Raw genomic sequence first — 25,989 nt, forward strand, 5'->3', positions numbered from 1 at the left:
GTGAAAAATGAAGCTATAATTGCTAACCTCAACAAATATTTCCAAGTTAGTTCATGCATTAGTATTTTAAAAGCTTGGCTGGAGAGCCATTACTATGGGCAGATGCATATGAGGTTGGGATTCAGGGAGATGCATCCAGAGAGATACCTGGTTCCTCTGTGTACTATCTGCCATTATCCATCTGGTCTCCTAGAAGCTTCACTGCCCGTAAAGGGAGTGAAAGTGCTAACATCAGTGTACTTTAGGATTATTTGGGAACTGTGGCTATGGCTCAGTCAATAAATGTTTAATTTGTAAGTATGAGGGTCTGTGCTCAGATCCCTATTACTTATGTAAAATTGACTGGAACAGGAGCACAATCTGAGTTTCAGTGTTAGGGAGGTAGAGAAGGAAAATCCTTGAAGCTTGCTTGCCAACTAGCCTAGCAGACCTGGTGAGTTTCAGGTTAGATAAGATATTCTGCATCAAAGCTTAGGTAAAGCATGACTGAGGAAAACATCAACATCAGTCTCTGGCTTCCACAGATGAATGTGAACACATACATATTAAATAAAAGTGTTTTGATATACATTAGCTGTTTAATGAGTTAAGAAAATTGCTTGTCCACGATTGATCAAAAACATAGAGACACCTGATCAGGAAGTACTCAGCCCCAAGTGGTACATCAATAACAACACCTTAGGCTCATGGCACATCTTGGAAGAGAGAGTAGAAAAACTTTAAGATCCAGGGGACCTGAGCAGCTACTGCAACATCATGTCTTCTATGGTAGGTTAGCGAAACTGCAACCATGAAATCTCAACATTATGGTTGCCTAAACAAGACCTACAAATTGGTAACAGCAGATGAGATGTCAACCTGGGTGGCAGAAACTTCATGGAGAGTCACCCTTAAATGGAAAAATACTTCTCCAAGAGTGGAAGAAATTATCTTCCCCAGGGAGGAGTCTTCTAATTGGCCATTCAATATTAACAATTCATCCCTGATAACATATACATAGGAAAAACACTAAATGATCTCACAAGGTTGTATTTATATTTTTATATGTATATATTCATAAGAGGAGTGAGAAATAAGGGGTGGATCTGGGAGGAACTAGGAAGAATGGTGTAGGGAATAAATATGATAAAAAATACATTGTACAAGATTCTCAAAGAATTATTAAAATAGTTTTTTGAAGAATGTTGCCTCTTTTTCAGCAAGTTTGCCTGAAGTGAATTCACCTATCCTACTACCAAGAAGCTAGCAATACATCGCACTCACCTTTGGCATTTCTCCAGGACTCTGAGACAGGTGTTCAGGAAATGACATGGAATAAGTTGAGACAACTGGTGAACAAGCTGGTGTCAATCGGCCCTCCTTACTACAGCCCACCCCTGCGCTTCCTTCCTTTTCTCATAACTGAACCACTTGACTTGTCATTAGTTTTAGGCCCCAAAATTGTCAAAGGAGACTGGGTATAATTGCCAATGCCTGAGAAAGAGAATATCAAGAGACCCAGGTTCAGTCTTCAAGGATTAAGTACATCAGTCTCAGACTGGTCCTTGCATCATGTCTTAGTGTAAAGACTTGTCTCATTCCTATCAACAACATTCTTTCTATATTGATGGTCTCCTGGGGATGGCCAGTGCTCTAAAAAAAAGAGGCCCTGACTCTCTTTTGCTATAATCTATAAAGGTAAGAATTGAGACTATGAAGATGGCAGCGGGTCCAGTAAATGGCAGGACTCAGGAGAAACTGAAAGAGTAATGTGAATGCACGAGGAAGGTTTTAAAAATACTGGCATTTTGCTTAAGTCTTTGTTGCCTTTTTTTGTTGCCAGAGGCTCCTGTATGTCTTGCATCATTAGGATGTAAACAACAGAATTTTGAAAGCACAGACTAGAAACTTCTTTCTTGGATGTGTATTTCTAAGGGCTGTGCCATCTGAGTCCTAAAGGGTCATTTCCCTAATTTCTTTCTCAGCCTGCTTATCCTTTGAGTATAGGAAGGCCACTGATTTGCTTGAGTTGATTTTATAACCTGCCACTTTGCTGAAGTTGTTTATCAGCTGTAGGAGCTCTCTAGTGGAGTTCTTTGGGTCACTTAGGTAGACGATCATGTCGTCTGCAAATAATGATAGTTTGACTTCTTCCTTTCCAATTTGTATCCCTTTGACCTCCTTATGTTGTCGAATTGCCCGAGCTAGTACCTCAAGTACAATATTGAAAAGATAAGGAGAAAGGGGGCAGCCTTGTCTGGTCCCTGATTTCAGTGGGATTGCTTCAAGTTTCTCTCCATTTAGTTTGATGCTGGCTACCGGTTTGCTGTATATTGCTTTTACTATGTTTAGGTATGGGCCTTGAATTCCTGTTCTCTCCAAGACTTTAAGCATGAAAGGATGCTGAATTTTGTCAAATGCTTTTTCAGCATCCAATGAAATGACCATGTGGTTTTGTTCTTTGAGTTTGTTTATGTAGTGGATTGTATTGATGGATTTCCGTATATTGAACCAACCCTGCATTCCTGGTATAAAGCCTTCTTGATCATGGTGGATGATCGTTTTGATGTGTTCTTGGATTCGGTTGGCAAGAATTTTATTGAGTATTTTTGCATCGATGTTCATAAGGGAAATTGGTCTGAAGTTCTCTTTCTTTGTTGGATCTTTTTGTGGCTTTGGTATCAGCGTAATTGTGGCTTTGTAGAAGGAATTGGGTGGTGTTCCTTCTGTTTCTATTTTGTGGAATAGTTTGAAGAGTATTGGTGTTAACTCTTCTTTGAAGGTCTGGTAGAATTCTGCACTGAAGCCATCTGGTCCTGTGCTTTTTTTGGTTGGAAGACTTTCTATGACTCCTTCTATTTCTTTAGGCATTATGGGACTGTTTAGATGGTCTAGTTGGTCCTGATTTAATTTTGGTATTTGGTATCTGTCAAGGAAATTGTCCATTTCCTCCAGATTCTCCAGTTGTGTTGAGTATAGGCTCTTGTAGTAGGATCTGATGATTTTTTGGATTTCCTCAGTTTCCGTTGTTATATCTCCCTTTTCATTTCTAAGTTTGTTAATTTGGATACTTTCTCTGTGCCCTTTGGTCATTCTGGCTAAGGGTTTATCTATCTTGTTGATTTTCTCAAAGAACCAGCTCCTGGTATTGTTGATTTTTTGTATGGTTCTCTTTGTTTCTACTTGATTGATTTCGGCCCTGAGTTTGATGATTTCCTGCCTTCTACTCCTCCTGAGTCCTAAAGGGACTGTGGATTGGCCAGCAAGACAGGTTAACTGAACATTATCATCTTTATCTTCACAGTACCAACATAACACACCACCACATTAGCCTTAAAAAGACCCACAAGTTGAAGGAAAAGAGATAAAGATGTGTTGGGAATGCGTAGATGTAGATAGGTCTGATAATGCGCTGATCATCCTGTCTTTTGAGTAACAAAATTTAAGGTGGGTTTATGAAATCAGATAGCAGATAGATTTTGTATCATTCTAGAAGTAGATTTCTGAGGAAGTGTCCCAGTCTTCACTGGGACTATCTAGGCTGGCTAGATAGGAAGAGAGAGTAGGTGGAGAGGGTAACATAAAGAAACAATGTGACACCTAAGTCACTCAGGTGATTACATGAGTGTGACGTTGTGATGAGAATGATGATCATTTCAGGTGGTCATCATCACCAAGGACAAAAGAGACCATGGTCTGACATAGAAAGTTCTAGTTTCTTTGAAAAGTTAATTATGTCAAATGATGTTCTACTGGGGCACACAGGTAGAAGGATGTCTTGCTAAAGCAGACACATGAAAGAATGTTTTCTGAAGCAGACACAGGTGAAAGGATGTTTTGTTGAACAGACATAAGCGAAAGGATGTTTTGATATAGCAAACATGTGAAAGGATGCTTGATGAAGTAGTATGAATATAGCCCCACTGTCTGTGGGGGATGAGCACTGAGCATTGGTTTGCTCTGCCTCACTATTCTTCCCAAATAACTTGTATGTATTGGTTTGCCTTCCATAGCATTGTTGAGCTTCAGCAGTGGTGACTCCAGAGAGAAACTTGCTCAACTTGCTCCAGAGAATTCCTGCTTGTAGGGTTCCTGCAGTAGCTTCCTGCTTCCACGGCCTCGTCTCAGGCCAGTTGGAGAGCCTTGCAGTTTTTTCAGGATTGAACTATATAGCTTCTGCTTCATACCTGGTGTCCGCCTGCTGAGAGGACTGGACTGTAGCTGCTGAGTAGTATTTCATGTTTTCTATGGGACTGAACTGCTGAGAAAGATCGAGCTCACCTCTGAAGAACTATTGCTGAACAGGTACACTTCCCCCACATCCTAATAACGTCTCTTCCTCTACCTCTGCTGGGTGATTCACTAGAGGAGAGGTTGAACCCTTATTAAAAGTAGGTTGCAAAAAATTGACCCTACAATGGTCCCTCTGTAGTCAGGATGTATGAACCATCATTCCAGCTAGATGAAGCCTCAAGTGAAATGAGACTCAACTGAGTTCATTCCTACTATTCATTAACATGGGTGTTCAAAACAGAAATCAAGGTAAATCATGGAGTACATTTATACTTGCTGAATGCTTGCATGTGTGCATTGAGAATTGGACTCAAAACAGGGCTATTATGATCAACTTTCAAATGTGGCACAGAATGAATGCAACTCTCTACACTTAGCAACTGGCGACCATGTGTGGCACAGCTGTTCCTTAATGGACTTGCAGGAGGGATGCAGATGTGCCTACTTAGAAGGCCTTTCAGCTTTGATTATGAGGAACAAGCAAAAAAAGTAAGGCAGAGCTGTTGTGTGGTCTTGGGATTGTTGCAGGGGAAGAGAGAGAAGTTGCTGATGAAAAGATGACTCTCAGCTGTGCAAAGCCAAGCTTCCAGAGTGATGCTGTGTTCTCACTGGTTTTCCCCAGGATCACCACGAGAGAGCCCGAATGGCTCATGGTAAAGAGATCGATTCTCAAGGCTATTTCTATTTAAAAAGAATCTTGAGCAATTTGAGTAAAGGGCACTGGTTGATATTATTTTTAAATGGTTCTGTAAAACTTTTAGGGCTGAATGTTATATGCCTGTAAATCAGGGAGTCCAGTGCTGGTCTGTAAGTGTCTATATAATTATTTCCAGTTACTGGCTACCGTACATTTAATCCCAAAATATATTCTCCACAATGAAGGAAGAAATTTGTAAAACTGTGGCGTAGTGTCCAGGGAAGGAGTGCTCTTGAGGAAGGTAGGGGAAGAAAATGACAAGAGTGGGTAGATAGACAGAAGGGAGGGAAACAAGTGGAGACTGTAAGAACATAGAACAGAATGAGATCTGCAAGGTGGTGTGGACCTGTGCAGAACCAGACAAAGGACTACACATCTCTAAGACTCCTGTTCCTTTCTTGGTTTCCTGAATTCTCATTGGATGGAAGTCTTTATTCCAGATAAGACTGAACAAACCCTATATGTTCAAGATGAAGATGAATATATTACAAAATCTGATGTCAGTTGTATCTCCCGGGTACCCTTTCAGCTACGCCTGTCCCTGGCTGTCACACACTGGGGGTTCTCAAGTACTTTTGCATCATGCAAGAACAGTGATCTGATGAGGTCAGACTGCGGATGTTATTAGAAAGGGATGGGAAAGGTAGCAAGCTGCTGGCACCTTGCACGTCACTTGTTAAACATGTGTGCACATACTGAGTGTCATTTCTCAGCCAGGTGCTGTTGTGGTTTTGGTTTTTACTTTGCTTTGGTTTTGAATCAAGGATTCAACAATTGTCAGGATAAAACAAAAGACCTTTCAAGGTTTTACATTTGAGATGATTATGGTTTGGGTTTTGGTTTTTTGTTTGCTTTGTTTTCTTGGTGGTGGTGTTGGTGGCTGATTTTTGTTGTTTTGTTTTTGTTTTATTTTTCTTTGGTTGTGAGTGTATCCTTTAACAGCTGAGTCATTTCTCCAGACAGGACACACACAGAGGGAAAGAAGGAAGGAGGTAAAAGAGAGGAAGAGAGGGAGGGAGGTAAGAGAGAGGGAGAGAGAGAGGGAGGCAGGGTGGAAGGGAAGAGAGAGACAGATTTTAGAATACTCAGTTCAAAATGGGCTGTCTCCATCACTCCCTACACTCAAAGGTCAGTGAACCTTATAGAAGAAATGGCAGAAAGGATGTAAGAGAGCTGGGGGGTGTGGATAGAGGAAATCGGGAATATAAGCCCTTTAAACCAACTGAGCAAATCTCATATGAACCCATTGAGACAGAATCAGCATGCACAGGGACAGCCCTGCACAGATCTGCACCAGTTCATGTGTGCACATATTCTGACTTTCAGTTTAGCGTTTTTGTGGGAATGCTAAGCATGTGAATGCGTGTGTCTCTGCTTCTTGTGCCTTTTCTTGTGCTCTTTTGCTTCTGTTGGTTCATCTTTTCAAACTTCGATGACATGATTTCTGTTTTCTCATATTATATTTTAGTTTGTTATGTTTTGCCATTATGTCTTAGAATCCTGTTCTTTCCTATTGAAAGACTGCAAGGGAGTGGATCTCAACGGGAAGGGAGGAATTGGCAGGGGGAGAGAGAAGGGAACCTGAAATCAGAATATATTATATGAGAAAAGAATCTACTTTCAATAAAAGGGGGAGCTGATTCTGTAGTCTACACACATATAAGCACATAAACTCTTGGGTTTCCTTGAAGATCAGGGTTTGAAGTACTAGGTGAAATCTGTCCAATACGTTTTGTTCTCATTGTATCCCTGGCAGAGGTTATTTCCCTCAAATTTTTCTCATCACTTAGCCTATCGTCCATGATGTATGAGGGGATCTCCCTTTGCTCTTATGAATAGTCCTCCCATTGTAAGAAGTCTACAAACACATTTCTTTGTTTAATAAAAGAGTCAACATTTTTCCATGATGTTAAAGACATCTCAGATAAAGGGAAGGTAGGCAGTCATCGGAACAAGCAAGAAAGATAACCACATGCCTGATATTTGAAACACCCACTATGGCTGAATACTAAAATGTATCAAGCCCCTTTGAAAGGCCAGGTAATCTTCCAGTTATTATCACATTTTATATACAAGGAAACAGGGAACCAGCAGAAACCTTTCTCCAGAACACATTTATTCTTTTCTGTGAAGTCAAGGCCCCTTCCCTCACTCAAAACATCTTTTCCTACAGGTCACAGTGTCTGGGCTCATTTGAAAATCTCTAAACTTTCATGAGCTAGGTGCAAGGTACTTGGGTCTCATCACATTAGAGTATGTTGCTGCTCATCTCCTCAGGATGGTCTGAAGCAGATGCTGGCCAGAGCACTCTGAAGTCTATGTCACAACAACAGACTCTCCCCTTACAGTGAGACTGCTGTCCATACCTCGCCTCTCAGCAGTGCGAGTATCTATTATCTATCTGCTAATCGTGGGGGCTTTCTCAGAGACTCTCTTTCCTTTGTCTTCTCACACATGCCTAAGTCTGTTTGTCTTCCTCCTAAGTGGAAGCAGATTTGGAGAAACTCCAAACTCAATGCATTCTAAAGTTATCTAGCTTCCTATTTGCTCTAACTTTTGCTATAGTTTCTGCCTCGGCACAATTCACTAAGTTCATACAGAACTCCTATTTCCTCATCTAGTTCATTAATTATTTATATATTAATTTGTGGAGATTATAATATCATTACACAATTTCTCCCTTCACCCCTCCATACTTTCCCATATGCTCTTCCCTGCTCTCCTTCTAACTCATGGCCTCTTTTTTTTTCACTAATTGTTATTGAACATATATACATACATAATCCTAAATAAAGACTGTTTACTCTTTGTGTTCCTAGTATATAGTCTATGTTCTCAGTGCTGGCCATTTGGCTCCAGATGACCATTTGCGATGACCTCTCCCACTTTTAGCTCTCCTTAGTTGCTCTAGTTCTTTGTGTAGGGTTAGGGACCCATGGGCTCTTATCCATCCATTTGGTATATCCACTGATGTCATCCTTGGTCAGCTCTAGTTTGAGCAGTCACATTGATGAGACTTTATAGGAAACTTCTCAGCATTTCATGATAAGGAAAAAAAATCAATTCAAGCTAATAATTTAACATGTTCAATTATTTAGCAATAATTACTACCCATCTTCATGCAGAGGAACTAATATTGGTGTGAGGAACCACACTTATCTCACTGAAATATATTTTCCATATATTTTTTTGTTCACTAATGATTACATAATACAATTTTTCTGTCTAACTATAGAAAATAATCTTTTGAAATGTCAATTAGACTGAAGAAGAAATATTCAGTGCTTTATAATTCTGGTATGTTATTAATGCTGTATTGCTTGCTACTAATTAAATTATGAATTGAGTTTTTCCATGTTACTCTAAGAACAAGTGAAGGAGAACAAAGGTATTGGTAAATCTTTTTGGGAGCACAAAAGTAAAAGATAAGTTTGGGGAGCACTGCTGAAGCCATACAGAGTTCACCCTACTTATAAGGTGGGCAGGCTTTACCAGACGTAAATTAAGGCATTTCTTAGTTTTACACAGTGAGGTGTCTTCCAAGCACATCCTAGACCCATTTGTCCTTCAGTGCATTCTTCAAATGTCAGCTGTCTGGGAATACCTCCCATAATGCTTATGAAGAGTTTGGCTCTTTGTCTCCATGAGCCTGTCTAGCCCTCTGTGTTGCTCTGTAACACACAGCTTAAGTATGTGTTACATGTCTGTCTTCCACTAGAACTCTGCATTGTTCTGTTCTAACATTGTTCTTTTCCTGTATTGCCACAAGACAGACTCTTCAATCAGTCTTTGAATGAATGCATACATGCACGCTTGAATGAATGAAGGCTTGTGACTATGGTGTTAGTGACTAATATGGAAGTGTTGGTTTACCATTTAGTCAAATATTCTGTCCTTGAAGCCATAATGGAAATTCAGATGTTATTTATAAAAAAAAAAAATTCTTCCCTCCATTAGCATAAAACTAGAAAGACAAAAGTCATAGTCAGTGCTAGAAACGGCGCCGAGGGCAAAGCAGAATGATCCTGGGATTCCTGCAGGGTAGAAGCCATTAGTAATAAGAAACTGCATTTAATTTTCCAAACTTTTGGGCTGATATGCTTATGTGTTGATCTCTCAGATCACCTTAAATGTGATGAGCTGTTGCACATTGATACAAACATAATCCTACCTAGCCTCTTGGAAAGACTGTTTAGAATATCCTCAATATCTTTCTCTATCATGTCACTCCAGCTGTCTGCACTGGCATTCTCTTTTTAAATTACAATTATGATTGAATAGAAAACAATAAATAGCTACACAAGCGATTTCATACTGAATTAGAGTGGCAAGCCACTCAGCCCAGCTCCTGAGAGCACTCTCATTCTTCAAAGCTTTAAAAAACAAACATCCATAGCTGCTTTGGCAATGTAATTTTGAGTCAAGTTTTCAGGAGATAAATTATAAGCATTTCTTGTATCATTACATTGAAATGTAATTCCTCCTCTGAATTATTTCCATGTCCCTCTATCAGTGAGCATTGAGCATTCACAGCACACAGACTATATGCACAGTTTCCTCTTATGTCTAGAGGCCACAGAGTAGTTCATACACCTGTGTGTGTACATACTTACTCTGTAACATTATTACATACATACAATTATATAAACATTGCCACGCTCAAAATACAGACTCAGCTCATCTTTAAAACCTTGCATGCTCTAAATAGTAATCATTTTCCAGATGTGTGCTTTTTTTCATTATCTTATACAGCTTGTTGTTTCTTTATGCATTTGAGTACACTCTGTTAGTGGAGATTTTTTTATACTGACGGAGCATAACTGGTAAGCTTTTATTTTAGTAAACCATATTTTTAGTGTTTTATATAAGCACTTTTTGCTCAGCCCTATTCCAAAGAGTTTTGCCTATATTTTCACTATGTACTCTATAGTTTCATTTTCTATAATTAAGTATATGCTCTATTTTGACTTAATTTCTCTGTAACTTGCAAAGTTCAGACTGAGGCTCATTTTCTGTTTCCTGTGCATATACAACTGCTCCAAAACCACTATTGAAAATAATTCTTGCCTGTTAAGGCTATATGTAAGATATATGCAGTTCTGGCTGGCCTGAAACTCAATGTGTGGGCCATGCTGGCCTCGAACTCACAGAATGTGCCTTGCTCTGCTTCCTGAGTGCTGGGATTAAAAGTATGCACAATCATTGCTAGTCCAATTTTTTCATTATTTTATCAAAGCATAGATTCCTTTTCTGTCATTTTTTAATTGATGAGTTTGTCTTCCCAGTAATTAATCAATTCACTTCTCCAGGACTTGTTTTCTCTCCTCAAAACCTTGTTAATTTGTTATTCTTTCTAATGAAAGTTTATTTTTAACAAATTTATTTCTTGTCTTGATTTTACTACTTTCTTCTTCCCCTTTCTTTGCATTTAATATATTTTATATTTTATATTTTACTGGCTTGATAAGTAGACTCCCCTTTTCAAATAAGCAAAACTGTAAGTTTCCCCTGCTTGTGTCTCCATATGCACAAGAGTTTTTTATAACATGTTTTAATCATTTATTTAAAAATAGTTTCCTGTTTCCACTATAATTTGGCCTATGCCTAATTAAAACTATATTGCTTAATTTCTAAATAGTCAGAGGTTTCCTCATTTTATTGTCTTATCATTTGATTTCTAGCTTATTTACAATGAGATGAGAGAGAAAAGTTTTATGACTTCAATCCTCTGAAATTACCCTGTGGTCAAGAACTCCTTCATTAAGTTTTCCATGGCATATGAAAAGAATGTGTGTTCTGCTCTGCATAAATACACAGTCTGATTCTGTTGAACCAAACTTTTAACCATATCTCTCAAATATCTGTATATCCAGTGAATATTTATTTGTCTTATCATTTTCTAAGAAAACTATTTTAAACCATCAGTTATGACTATAGTTTTGCTTGTGTTTGTATAGATGGATTTTTTTTTCAGGTCATGTTAGTTGTCACATCCAAATTTATCACAACTACATTTTCTAATTGAATTTACTCTTGTATAAAAAATAGTCTGATTTATTTCTGATACTACTAACTTAAAGTGTACTACATCTGATATTAGAAAACTGCTTTTCTTTGGATTAGTATTTCCATAGTATTTATTATACTTAATTATACTTCTACTTTAACCACTTATGTTCTTATGTTAGGGTTCTTTTTTTAGGGGTTCATGAGGTTATTGCTGGGGTTTTCATTGGATTGTTTTTAGATCTTTTAAAAGTGTGTGTGTGTCATCAAATGGGGTACAAGAAGAAAGGAGGAGTGGCCCCTGGTTCTGGAAAGACTCAGTGAAGCAGTATTCGGCAAAACCAGAACGGGGAAGGGGGAAGGGGTGGGTGGGAGGACAGGGGAAGAGAAGGGGGCTTACGGGACTTTCGGGGAGTGGGGAGCTAGGAAAGGGGAAATCATTTGAAATGTAAATAAATTATATCGAATAAAAAAAATTTTAAAAAAAGTGTGTGTGTGTGTGTGTGTGTATAGATATCTTCAGATAAGTGTGGTTACCCACAGAGTCCAAGAGGGTATCAGAACCTCAGAGATAGTTGCAAGTTATTGAGGTCACTTGGTGTCAGTGCTGGGAACTGAGTGCTCGGATCCTCTGTATAAGTAGTATGCCCTCTTAGCCACTGATCCATCGTTCCAGCCTTATTCCATTCATCAGTATCTCACTAATCAATTCATCTTTAGATAGAAAAACAATCTGAAGATTCTCATATGAATTTTAATGTTATACCTAAAATGATATGAAATCAGAGATTTGTCTGAACAAAGAAAAGAGGGACCAGTCAATGCTCTAATTTCCTGTGTCTCTTTTTTATCTCTTTTAGCACTTTACATTTTAAGCCAAGATATATACACATATATATATATGAAGCAAAGGCATTGCCACATGCTTCAATGTTTTTATTCTCTCCAGCATCAGCAGTTGCTTCCCTAGGTTTCAGTCTCTACCCGAGATTGTTTGCTTCCTGCTTCCTAACCTATTCCAGGGAGTCACTCATCACTCATATAAATTATCTCTGAATATACTTATCTGAAATTATTTTATATATGTATTTTTTTTACTTTTCAGATGATTTTTTTTCAAATTAAGAATTCTATGTTATCTGGGCACAGGGGAAATGTTCCTGAACAGAGCACCAATAGCTTATACTCTAAGATCAGGAACTGACAAATGGGCCCTCATAAAATTACAAAGTTTCTGTAGCAAAGGACACTGTCAGAAGGACAAAACGGCAACCAACAAATTGGGAAAAGATCTTCACCAACCCTATATCCCGCAGAGGACTAATATCCAATATATTCAAGAACTCAAGAAGTTAGACCCCAGAAAACCAAAAAACCCTATCAAAAAATGGGGTACAGAACTAAACAAAGAATTTTCATCTGAGGAACTTTGGATGGGTGAAAAGCTCCTTAAGAAATGTTCAACGTCATTAGTCATTAGGGAAATGCAAATCAAAACAACCCTGAGATCTCACCTCACACCAGTCAGAATGGCTAAGATTAAAAACTCAGAAGACAGCAGGTGTTGGTGAGGACGTGGAGAAAGAAGAACATTCCTCCACTGCTGGTGGGATTGCAGGCTGGTACAACCACTCTGGAAATCAGTCTGGTGGTTTCTCTGAAAACTTTGTTCGTCACTTCCAGAGGAACCTGCTATACCACTCCTGGGCATATACTCAGAGGATTCCCCAACATGCAAAAAGGATACATGCTCCACTATATTCATAGCAGCCCTACATATAATAGCTAGAAGCTGGTAAGAACTCATATGTCCCTCAATGGAAGAATAGATACAAAAAAATGTGGTATATATACACAATGGAGTACTATTCAACCATTAGAAACAATGAATTCATAAAATTCTTAGACAAATGGATGGAGCTGGAGAACATCATCCTAAGTGAGATAACCCAGTCTCAAAAGAACACTCATGGTATGCTAAGCGGATATTAGCCTAGAAGCTTGGAATACCCAAGACATAATCCACATATCAAATGATGTCTAAGAAGAAGGAAGGAGTGGCCCCTAATTCTAGAGAGGCTCAGTGCAGCAGTGTGGAAGAATACCAGAACAGGGAAGTGGGTGGATGGGGGAACAGGGGAAGGGAAGAAGGCTTATGGGACTTTCGGGGAGGGGGATCCAGGAAAGGGGAAATCATGTGAAGTGTAAATAAAAAAATATATTGAATAAAAAAAAGAAATCTCAAAAAAAAAAAGAATTCTATGTTATCAAATATTTTCTTTAACATTAAAATGCTATCAGCCCAATGCTTGATGCCATGCAGTTTTTGTTGATGAGATAACATGTCCCTCTTATTATCATACTTCTCAGATAGCACATCTGTTTTCCCACTGTCTAACCTGAAGACTTTTCTCTGTCTTGGGTTTTCATCACTTTTGTTGCAATGGTCCAAACAGACTCTTCTTTGACCCTGTTTTCTTTGGCATTTATAAAATATCTCTGATCCATGAATTGATAACTTTTGTCAGTTTGAAAGATGATCAGCCATCTGTCTGTGAATATTATTTTCATTCCAATTCCCTTCTAGTTTTCTAGAACTCTAATTTCATTAATTAATCTAGTGTTTCCAGTTTCCTTCTACAACCCAGAGTTGATCCTATGCCACAGTGATCCACACATAAATACTGCTAGGAGAGAGCTGATCTCCCAGTAGTGTGGACACTTCTGTGAGCACAGGTAATGCCACCACTTCTGCTCTGAGGGACCCATGCAGAGCCCTCAGGAAAAAAGAACCTAGGTGCAGCCTGGGACAGGATCTTTCCTGTTTCTGTCTGCCCTGGGAGCTGACCCTGTGGCACAGCTCTCCATAACCAAATTCTGCCAGAAGAGAGCTGGTCTCCCAGGAGTGCTGACACACATGTTTCCAGGAGGGCCAAGCCACAGTCAGAGACAGCAAGAACAGCTAACACCAGAGATAACCAGATGGTGAGTGGCAAGGGCAAGAACATGAACAACATAAACCAAGGCTACTTGGCATCATCAGAAGCCAGTTCTCCCACTACAGAGATCCCTGGATTTCCAAACACACTGGAAAAGGAAGACTTTGATTTAAAATCACATCTCATGATGATGATAAAGGACTTTATGAAAGAAATAAATAGTTCCCTTAATGAAATACAAGAGTGCACAGGTAAACAGAATCCCTTAAAGAGGAAACACAAAAATCCCTTAAAGAATTACAGGAAAACACAACAAAACAGGTAAAGGAATTGAACAAAACTATCCAGGATCTAAAAATGAAAATAGAAACAATTAAGATATCACAAAGGGAGATAACCCTGGAGATAGAAAATCTAAGAAAGAGATCAGGAGTTGTAGATGTAGGCATCACAGACAGAATACAAGAGATAGAAGAGAGAATCTTAGCTGCAGATGATACCATAGAAAACACTGTCACAACAGTCAAAGAAAATGCAAAATGCAAAAAGCTCCTAACCCAAAGCATGCAGCAAATCTAGGACACAATGAGAAGACCAAACCTAAGGAAAATAGGTATAGAGGGAGAGTGAAGATTCCCAACTTGAAGGGCCAGTAAACATCTTCAACAAAAGTATAGAAGAAAACTTCCCTTGCCTAAAGAAAGAGATGCCTATGAATATACAAGAAGCCTACAGAACTCCAAATAGTCTTGACCAGAAAAGAAATTCCTCCTATCACATAATAGTCAAAACACCAAATGCACAAAACAAATAAATAATATTAAAAGCAGTAAGGGAAAAAGGTCAAGTAACACATAAAGGCAAACCTACCAGAATTATACTAGACTTCTCACCAGAGACTATGAAAGCTAGAAGATCCTGGGCAGATGTCATATAGACCCCAAGAGAGCACAAATGCCAAGCCCAGGCTACTATAGCCAGCAAAACTCTCTATTACCATAGATGGAGAAACCAAGGTATTCCATGACAAAAACAAATTTACGCAATATCTTTCCACAAATCCAGTCCTACAAAGATGGAAATAATAGATGGAAAACAGCTACACAAGAAGGGAAACTACACCCTAGAAAAAGCAAGAAAGTAATCTTTCAACAAACCCAAAAGAAGATAGCCATACAAACATAAAAATAACATAAAATATAACAGGAAGCAACAGTCCCTATTCCTTAATATCTCTCAACATCAATGGACTCAATTCCCCAACCAACTGGATATGTAAACAGGACTCAGAATTTTACTGCATACAAGAAACACACCTCAGTGAAAAAGACAGACACTACCTCAGAGTAAAGGGCTAGAAAACAATTTTCCAAGCAAATGGTCCCAGAAAACAAGCTGGAGTAGTCATCCTAATATCAGATAAAATCAACTTTCAGTCAAAAGTTATCAAAAAGGTAAGGAAAGACACTTCACATTCATCAAAGGAAAAATCTGCCAAGAAAAATTCTCAATTCTGAACATCTATGCTCCAAATGCATAGGCACCCACATTCATAGAAGAAGCCTTACTAAAGTTTGAAGCATACATTGCACCTCACACAATAACAGTGGGAGATTTCAACACCCCACTCTCATCAGTGGACAGTTCAGGGAAACACAAAATAAAAAGAGACACATTGAAACTAACAGAAGTTATGGACCAAATGGATTTAACAGATATCTATAGGACATTTCATCTCCAAACAAAAGAATATACCTTCTCAGCACTTCACGGTCCCTTCTCTAAAATTGACCATATAATCAGTCAAAAAACAGGCCTTAACAGATAGAAGAAGATTGAAATAATCCCATTCCTCTGATCAGATAATTATGGATTAAGGCTGGTCTTTAATAGCAACAAAAACAACAGGAAGTCCACATAAACCTGGAAGTTGAACAATGCTCTACTCAACGATAACTTGGTCAAGGAAGAAATAAAGAAAGAAATTAAAGACTGTTTATAACTTAATGAAAATGAAGATACAACATACCCAGGAAATAATCAAACTCAGGGCTGAAATCAACCAAGTAGAAACAAAAAGAACTATACAAAGAATCAACAAAACCAGGAGCTGGTTCTTTGAGAAAATAAACAAGATAGATAAACCCTTATCCAGATTAACCAGAGGGCCCAGAGACAGTATCCAAATTACAAAATCAGAAATGAAAAGGTAAATATAACAACAGAAACTGAGGAAATTCAAAAAATCATCAGATCCTACTACAAAAGCCTATACTCAACACAACTGGAAAATCTGAATGAAATGGACAATTTTCTAGACAGATACCAAATACCAAAATTAAACCAGGATCAGGTAAACCATCTAAAAAAGCCCCATAATCCCTAACTAAACAGAAGCAGTTATTAAAAGTCTCCCAACCAAAAAAACCCAGGAACATATAGGTTTAGTGCAGAATTCTATCAGATCTTCAAAGAAGACTTAATACCAATACCCTTCAAACTATTCCACAAAATAGAAACAGAAGGAACCCTACCCAGTTAATTCAATGAAGCCACAGTTATGCTGAATATTCTCCCTTGAAGATGGAACAATTTCTGTCTAATCAAGAACTTGTCACAATTTCTTTTCATAGAGGACTTCATAAGGGATTTTTTTCTACTTCTATCATGTTTAATGTTCCAAATAGATTTTAAAAACTGTTTGAGTCCATATTACTTTTAGCTTCAGAAGCTATCATGTATATTTAAGGGACATTTAACTATTATAGATTATTTTGATGATTTAACAAAATGTCAATACCAAGTTGTATATTTTAAAATAAATTTTATTAGTTAAAAATTAAGTAATCTAATAAATTGACTATTTCTCAAGGTGGTTTCTTCTCTCTTTCATCACCTTTTACTCTAAGTTTAATTACTAGAATTTCTTTTAGGCCTTTACTTCTTTATCACTAACCTTTGACCAATTCTTGAATTTGAATTACTAGCATTATTTTTTTAATTCTAACATTTCACTTGGTGATTTCCTATAGAATCCAGCTCTCCTAACCAGCTTCCTAGCTCTTGTGTATTTTTACACATTAGAAATTTTAAAAAACATCAGCCCAGTGTCTAAAGCCTCTAATATCTAAATAATCTATTGGTCATGTTGTCTTGTCTTTGTTGTTGAATTGCTTTTGTTTTCCTTCATTTGACTGTATTTCCTGAAAATAATAAGTGATTTTTTATTGACTGCTGGATACTATATATAAAATTTTGGAGAGTGCTTCTGATGCTATTGTTTCTCCCAGAAGATGTTTTCCCTAAGTTAGGCAAGATAAATTCCCATAAAAATCAACTGAAGAGGGCTTCTGGTTGGATTCTAAGCCCAGTATAAAACCAGGCCCCTATACCATGGTGCATCAGACATGTCTTTAGTGCTTCTTGTTCTCGACAGTGTCCAATTTCAATTTTTTTTCTTCATTTACTTTCCTTTCTGTCACGTGAGTTTTAAGTTACCACTCTACTTTTTATTTTTTTTTTTTTGTCTTTTTTTTTATTTGATATAATTTATTTACATTTCAAATGATTTCCCCTTTTCTAGCCCCCCCCCCACTCCCCGAAAGTCCCGTAAGCCCCCTTCTCTTCCCCTGTCCTCCCTCCCACCCCTTCCCAGTTCCCCGTTCTGGTTTTGCCAAATACTGTTTCACTGAGTCTTTCCAGAACCAGGGACCACTCCTGCTTTCTTCTTGTATCTCATTTGATGTGTGGATTATGTTTTGGGTATTCCAGTTTTCTAGGTTAATAACCACTTATTAGTGAGTGCATACCATGATTCACCTTTTGAGTCTGGGTTACCTCACTTAGTATGATGTTCTCTAGCTCCATCCATTTGCCTAAGAATTTCATGAATTCATTGTTTCTAATGGCTGAATAGTACTCCATTGTGTAGATATACCACATTTTTTGTATCCACTCTTCTGTTGAGGGATACCTGGGTTCTTTCCAGCATCTGGCAATTATAAATAGGGCTGCTATGAACATAGTAGAGCATGTATCCTTATTACATGGTGGGGAATCCTCTGGGTATATGCCCAGGAGTGGTATAGCAGGATCTTCTGGAAGTGAGGTGCCCAGTTTTCGGAGGAACCGCCAGACTGCTTTCCAGAGTGGTTGTACCAATTTGCAACCCCACCAGCAGTGGAGGAGTGTTCCTCTTTCTCCGCACCCTCTCCAACACCTGCTGTCTCCTGAATTTTTAATCTTAGCCATTCTGACTGGTGTAAGATGAAATCTTAGGGTTGTTTTGATTTGCATTTCCCTAATGACTAATGAAGTGGAGCATTTTTTAAGATGCTTCTCCGCCATCCGAAGTTCTTCAGGTGAGAATTCTTTGTTTAACTCTGTACCCCATTTTTTAATAGGGTTGTTCGGTTTTCTGGAGTCTAACTTCTTGAGTTCTTTATATATATTGGATATTAGCCCTCTATCTGATGTAGGATTGGTGAAGATCTTTTCCCAATTTGTTGGTTGCCGATCTGTCCTCTTGACGGTGTCCTTTGCCTTGCAGAAACTCTGTAACCTTATGAGGTCCCATTTGTCAATTCTTGCTCTTAGAGCATACGCTATTGGTGTTCTGTTCAGAAACTTTCTCCCTGTACCGATGTCCTCAAGGGTCTTCCCCAGTTTCTTTTCTATTAGCTTCAGTCCACTCTACTTTTTAATCTCTTAGATATCATTGGTTTCTAGGCTTTGACTCTGAGCATGCATACTTAAATAATTAGTAAATATTCTGAGAGGATAACCATGAGTCAGTCATTGGGCCCATTTCTGTGCTTTCTATTTCTCTGAGATCTTGGGATCTCTGTCTCCCTGGTGACTTTGAAGCAAATTATAAGCTTCTGTTTCTGCCCTGATTGTACTGCTTTTACTGGGACCTTGGTGAATTCCCTGAAAGGAAAAAATATAGGTTATCTATAGCACTCAACTGTACCTATTTTTCTTTCTCTGGGATTAGACCCCTTGAGTCCTTATGTCTGATGTCATCCCACAGCTAGTGTTCAAACAGTTCATCTACTTTTGCATTATTAGTGGAGTCTTAGTTATACTTTCATATCTAATAAAGTGACCAGACATTCAATAATCTGCTCCATCCCAACAACTCTTGTCAAATGGCCAGATTTATCTCCAGAAAAAATAGAAAATTCACTTTTTAAGATATGAAATTGAGATCCAATAGCTTCTAAGTATACCTTTCTGTCAGAGCCCCTCACACAACCACCAAAAAGGTGACCCTTGGAGATCAGAAAGGTACTTACTCACAATGTTTTGTGTCTTCTCTGCTACTGTTGTTTTAGGGAAGCAATTCAAATCATCCATACTCACTGTTGATTGGATTATTTGGCTAGGACCCTTTAGAACATGCACTGTCATCAGAAAGGCTACAATAATTCATGGTGACCTTCATAAAGAACCAGAATGCCTCCAGTTTACCTAGTCATTCTGAAAATACATGACTGAAACCTGCCTGAATTTCCTAGGGGTGTCTGAACTAAGCAAAAGGCCCACCAGCTTTTTTATATGGTATTACTAAACCAGGTTTTACACTTTGGTCACCTTAGTGATATTTAGACCTCCATAAGACTTAAAATGGATCTAATGAATTGGACCTAACCCCAGCTATTTATTTCCTTGCAGGGTTATGTAGCTGATGTTCTTAAAGGTTTTAGTTAATTAATTAATTAGTTAATAGTGATCTCACTCTGTTGCCCAAGATGACCTTGAAGTAGTGATATTTCTTGTCTCAACCATCCATACCTAGCATTGACACTGAGACATAATTTTTTAAAAATAAAGCTAGTTCTTTTGCAATTCTATACACATATATGCTACATTCTATTTACTCCCCAATGCCTCTCTTAAATCTCTCATATCCCTATTAACCCAGCCAACTACCTGTTCCTTTCCCAGATTTATGACTATTTCATGATCCATTTATCATAATCATGGTTATCTATGTGACCATTGAGTTATGACTACCCATTGGAGCCAGTTTGTGTCACCAGTGTGTATACAATGGAAGGCAATAACTCTCCTTTTCCTGAATCTACCTAATAGTAAATGATAGGATGCCCTAACTCTCTTCTATATTTGGCTGTTGTTGAGCCAATTTATATTCAGACCTAGTACAGTCAGCAGTAGCAATTGAAAGTTTATGAATGCAATGTGATCTTTCTTTTTGATTTTTCATTTGATAATATGATCACCAAACCACTACTCACTAAGTAGCCCAGGCTGTCCTTGAATGTACTCCATAGCTCATGCAGGCCTTGTGATATGATCTTTTAGCACCAACATCCTTTGCAGCTAGGAATAAAGGTCTGTACCACCAGGACTATCTCTAGACTACAGAATCAGTTTAAAGCATTCTGGGTATTTGATCTACCACCTCTTAGTTTTTGCTTTGAAATATTATTATTGACTTACCCAACAGTTGTTCCCAACCTAAAGCTGTTAATTCTCTGACAATATTTCTCATCTTCCCATTTCCACCAAACTCATGTCACAGACTCTCCTGAGATGTCCTTTCTTTTATCTACCACTGTTCTTCACTTCACTTACCCAGGTGACTGAGAGCTTCCTTGTCCCAGGGCCATGTGGCAGAACCTGCAAGGTCTTCCCGAACTGAGCTGGCAAAGTAGACATTGAGGAAGTGAGTGCTGTTGAGTTGTAAGACCTCCTTTAGTTCCTTCACACTCATGTATGCCCTGGGGAGCAAGCACAAAGTCAGACTGTCACACCATCGGATGGAGAACCGTAGGGCCAGATCTGAATACTATCATGATATTTCCAGTCACCAAAGCCTTTCGGAACGGTAGATAGGCAGAGGAATTCCTTTCATGAAGTCTAGAAAAGGACACTAGTATACGTTGAGATATTTATCCCGTTAAGTAAAATCCTCCTGCTTTGAAATACCACAATATCTGCAGGAAGCCACCATGCTGTTACTCTCATGTCTTCATGTTTACTAAATTATTTCTTCAAGATTTCCCATTGATACTGATGAATTCTTTGCTCTGAGAATTATTCCCTGATGGTAAAGAAAGCCTTCAGCCTCTCAGTTTCTCATACTGCCTGATCCTTATGATGGCAGGCAGTATAGTTATATACATGTTTCATTTTATGACTATAGAAACCATTATTTTTTGAAAGAAAAGGATGCAAAAGTTGGCTAGAAAACAAGTTATAAGACATAAATGTTAGAACAATTTGGGAAGTATAAAAGATAAAGCTCCTGCAAAAGATACTGACATTGTGTATCAATTTTTTGTATCCATTAATCTACAGTCTTCTTCTCTACTCCTATATCCTTATGATAATAATATATTATCTAATTGATGACTGTGCTGGCTAATTTTTATGTAAATCTGACAAAAACAATAGTCATCAAAGAGGGTGGGACCTCAATTTGGAAAAGGTTTCCATAAGATCATGCTTTAAAAAAAAATTTACTTACTGATGGATATGAGAGGGTTCAGCCCCCCATGGGTGATTCTGGTTTCTGTAAGAAAGTGGGCTGAGCGTACCACGAGGAGCAAGCCAGTAAGCTACACTAATCCATGACTGTATTAGCTCTTGCCTCCATATTCCTGCTTTGAGTTCCTGCCCTGACTGTATTTGATGATGAACTATGATATGGGACTTTAAGTAAAGTAAATCATTTCCTCTTAAGTTGTTTTTGGCCATGGCATCCCATCAATATGAAACAGCACATCAGCAATAGAAAACCTAAGGCAGAGCCTTCAAATGACTAAACAATTTTATATGTGTGGTTACAGAATTGAAGGCCTATTAATACATGAGTCTCAAACATTATAGGTTATTGATGGAGCCTTTAATTACCTATTGGGTTGAGGGTGGGCCCCAAGTGCTGAATGCACCACACACTTAGGACACACAACTCAGAAGATTCAATCTGGATCTGTCCCAAAAGCCTCTTTCCTGTGGTCTAGTTTCCATGGTTCCGGTAAATGCTATGCAAGCTGCCAAAGGAGTGAATCAATTAAGCAGTCCTACCAAGCTGCAACACCCATGAACCATAACAATTACCAGCATGTCAACATATCCATAAAAGTGCAAGAAGTAGCACTTAACATCAGTGATAACCCACAGCTGTGTAGTTGGAATTAGGTACTGGAAAGTTAACCAGCCTCCTGAGGCTAACACACTCACGGACCTTAGAAAACAATCTACTCCTGTCACTTTCTAAATCCTCAAGCTTTCTTAAAGCAGTATATCACCCCTTATCAATGAGGCTCCTCTATTATAACAAATGGAGCTCCATTATAACAAATGGAGACCATCACAGAAAACTACAACTGATCACAATGCAGAGACCAGTGAATAGAGTGGGGCAGCTCCAAGGTATACATTTACATCAAAACTCCTGCATCTATGGCTCAGGGGACATTACAGAAGAGAGGGATGGAAAGGCCATAAGAATCAGAGAAAGGGGGAGTTTCTTATAATATTGTGTCTCCTAGAAATGTCAGATGCTACATACATGAACTCTTGACAATATTGCTGCCTAAACATGACCATGGCCTGACAAAGATGACACCAATAGACATGTCAACATGGACAGGGGTTGGGGGGTCTCTATCAGGGACAGATAGAGATGGGCAGAAGCTCACAAGGCCTCAACCATATATAGAGAATAAAAAACATCTTAGAAAGGCCAAGAGCAGAAGAAATCGTCTTCCCCAGGGAAGAGCACACCAATCCAATACCAAATGTTCACATTTGAAAACATATATACAAGTAATGTTATACAGAATGGGTGTGTTATGAGTATTTATGTAACTTCAGAAGGAGCAACTAAACCAGAACTCAGTAGTCATTAAATTGACTAAATGCTTCCAACAGTGGTCACATTGTGCCATCTTCAAAAAATGAGAAGCGAAAAGCTAAAGCTAGCTTTTCACAGCTAAAGGCAGGTACACGTAGGTTTCGAATTTCCTTTAGGATTGTGTTTTGTGGCTGCTATTCTATCATACAAGCCATAGGCACTGAATATTCCCAATACTCATTAGGACAGCATGGCCCCTCTTCTATGGCTTGCACTGCTTCCCAACTACATTGTTTGTATCAACTATTTAATACATGCATAGAAAGTGCTGGCATTGTGAACCTAGGAAATGGAAATCCCAGATGGGATAATTTTTGTGTTTCTTGGAACAGAATTAAAATGAGGAAGGAAAGCAATGAAATATAAAAATCACACTGTAGATCTTAAGATGCTCTGGAGAAAGGAGTTTTTAAATGGTAGTTTTATTCATTTATAATATATTAGAAAAATAGGCCTCAGCCACAAGAAACCATCTGAGCTCCATGAGGTGCTGTTGGATTTATCAGAAGGATATTCCTTCAGCTGTTTTCCTAGAGACATGATATTTTGGGCTCTTGCCTGGTTTCTCCACACTTACTCACATTCTCTTTGCTTTTCTTGTTTGTTAAAATAATGGCATTATGTTTTTACTGATGGTTGGGGTGATGGTGACATAATGAAAATCTTTCATGTGGAAATACTTCAGTAAATGGAGGTTTGGGAGAAGAGAAGAAACTAGAGAAGGAGTGGGATTGGATGGGATAAAAGTCAGCCTTGAGAAGAACAGGGCACCTGGTATGAAGATTGAACTCTGTCTCTGTCCCTCTTACAGGTTTCCAGTTAAAACTGGAACATGGAATTTTGACAGTTTGCTCTCATTTTTATACTAACTCACTTTGCCTAAATTCCCCTGTTCCTGACATGATTTCCTTGGGCTATCTTTGTGTTACAGGCTTCTCTGTTCCATTTGCCGATCCTGGCTGCCACCCATCTGTCCTCTCTCAAACCAGCATGCCTGCTCATTTCTCCTGGGCATCCTCCAAAGGTCTCTTCCTCCCCCAGCATCAGCATCAGCAGTGGGGGCTGGCTATACTCATCTCCCTTACTTGCTGGTCCATCTCTTTCCCAGCCATAAATAACTCCTACATATGAGCATGCTGGTGGCATGCTGGTGGCAAACTGGGTATGGCTGCTCAGATTTCTATGCTCCACTGAAATATAGATAGAGGTCAGTGAGTCTTAAGGAGAATAAATTGTAAAAAATTAGAAACAATTGTAAATAGCCCTTAATTGAATTGGTAAGGGAAGCATTTATTTTGCTGGAAAAGACTGTTGTCCACATCTTTGTCTAAAACAAAGAGTGCTAAAGTATAGAAGTCATCGTGGCTGCTTCATATGTGTGCCACATTGTCTTCTGTAACATGGACAGCACTTCAAAACATTACTCAGAGATAATGAAGATAAATGTCTTAGCTTCTGAACTAACCAATGTACCCAGGGCTTGACTCAGAATTGAGAACGTATCAGTCAAGGTAGTTCCTAAATTCAAAGTCAAATGTCTTACTACAGAATTGATTTATTAAGAGGTAAATGATGTTGGTGGTCAGGGTGGTCCAAAAGACTCCAGAAACATTTAGGGTATGGCCATTGTCTTTGGTCACATCCCAAAGACTGAACATAAAACACCAGAACCCAGAAGACTCAAGCTGGAGCTGACCTGAGAGCTTCCTTCTTGAGGACTACCTTTCATGGTACTAAAAGCTGCCAAGCAAACTTCAAGGGAAGGAGAGAAAGAACAGTTAAATGCTTATGAACAACATGGCCCAGTATGTCAAGATACCCCTAAGGGTGCAATACTGGTGAGAACCTTGGTGGTAACCAACAGCTCTCTGAACTTAAGGCTCATTAGACAAGAGAAAATCATCTCCTGGGACTAATGGAGGCATGGATCTTGGGGGAAAACCTACAACCAGCATTTTACTAAACCAGCACAATTCCCTAACTACATTTTAAATATTTATCCTTACACCCACAGATAAATATAGGTCTCACCTCCCATCAAAGAATCTTCTTTTTGCAACAGATGGAGACCATTACAGAAAACCACAAACAACTGAAATGGAGAGAAAAAGTGATCATGTTGTACCCAGCCACAACTCCTGCACTTAAGGCTTGGGGATCAGAGAAGAAGAGCAGGCTGAAAGATTGTAAGTTCCATAAATTAGGAAATGTGTCATGAGATTGTGTCTTCTAGAAATGTCAAGAGAAGCAACACCCACAAAGTTCCATCTACATGGCTGCCCCAGTAAAATCCAAACAAGGGTGACAACAATAGACAGGCTAACCTGGAAGGAGGAAATTTCACAGGGCTCCAAGCCTAGACCAAGTAGACCAAGGAATATAGGCAACTAAAGAAAGCTGAAAGCAGGAGAAATAGTCTTTCTCAGGAAGACTCCTCCCCACTCCTACTGGTTCTGAATACCAAATGGTCAGTCCTGAAATCATGTACTTACAAGCACTATTATACAGACTGAGGAAAAATATATATATATATATAATTAAATATAAATTATAAATTAGATATATAATAAATATTATATATATAATATACATAAATGAGTATTAGGAATACACATACCTACCATTAATTAAAGAAAAAGCAGCCATGAATTTGAGAAAGAAAAAGTGGGATACATGGGTCAGTTAGGAAGGAGGGAAAGGAAGGGGGAAAGTCATACCATTACATTTTCATTTAAAAATTAAAATATTTCTAAAAAGAGATAAATGCATTTAATATTTGAAAGATGGTGAAATGATAAATATAACTGCTAGAAAATTCACGAGGTTCATGAACAAATCTGAACTGTGAATTAAAAAGGAGGAACTACATGTACTTGTTCAGTTTCTGCCCGGATCCACCTTTACTTACATTCTCCAATCTCTACATGAAGATATCTTGCATATGAGGTAGCACTCACCAGTAATCCCAGCATTTGAGAGGCAGAAGCAAGAGACTGTCAAGTCCGAGGCCTGTCTACGCTACAAACAACCTGAGAAATTGGCATATTGAGACGCAAGAGATGAAATCTGACAGACGACTCTTCACCTGGAACCGCAGCCTCTCTTCCCATAGCCAATGTGAATCTCTCTGGAGGAGGGGTACTGTTCAAAGTTAAGAAGATAATCGCTGTCCCAAAATAAAACCCAAA

General features: G+C 38.5%; 1 protein-coding gene across 1 annotated transcript in view; it reads right to left on the reverse strand.

Moving 5' to 3' along the window:
- Positions 1–25,989, reverse strand: part of Pappa2 (pappalysin 2) — a 262,109-nt gene that overhangs the window by 160,103 nt on the left and 76,017 nt on the right. The window contains exon 3 of the mRNA XM_052199928.1: positions 20,515–20,660. Coding sequence (XP_052055888.1) covers positions 20,515–20,660 — 146 coding nt within the window. The remainder of the gene's footprint in view (positions 1–20,514; positions 20,661–25,989) is intronic.

This window comes from Apodemus sylvaticus, chromosome 12 (assembly GCF_947179515.1).
Source record: "Apodemus sylvaticus chromosome 12, mApoSyl1.1, whole genome shotgun sequence".
Taxonomy (NCBI): domain Eukaryota; kingdom Metazoa; phylum Chordata; class Mammalia; order Rodentia; family Muridae; genus Apodemus; species Apodemus sylvaticus.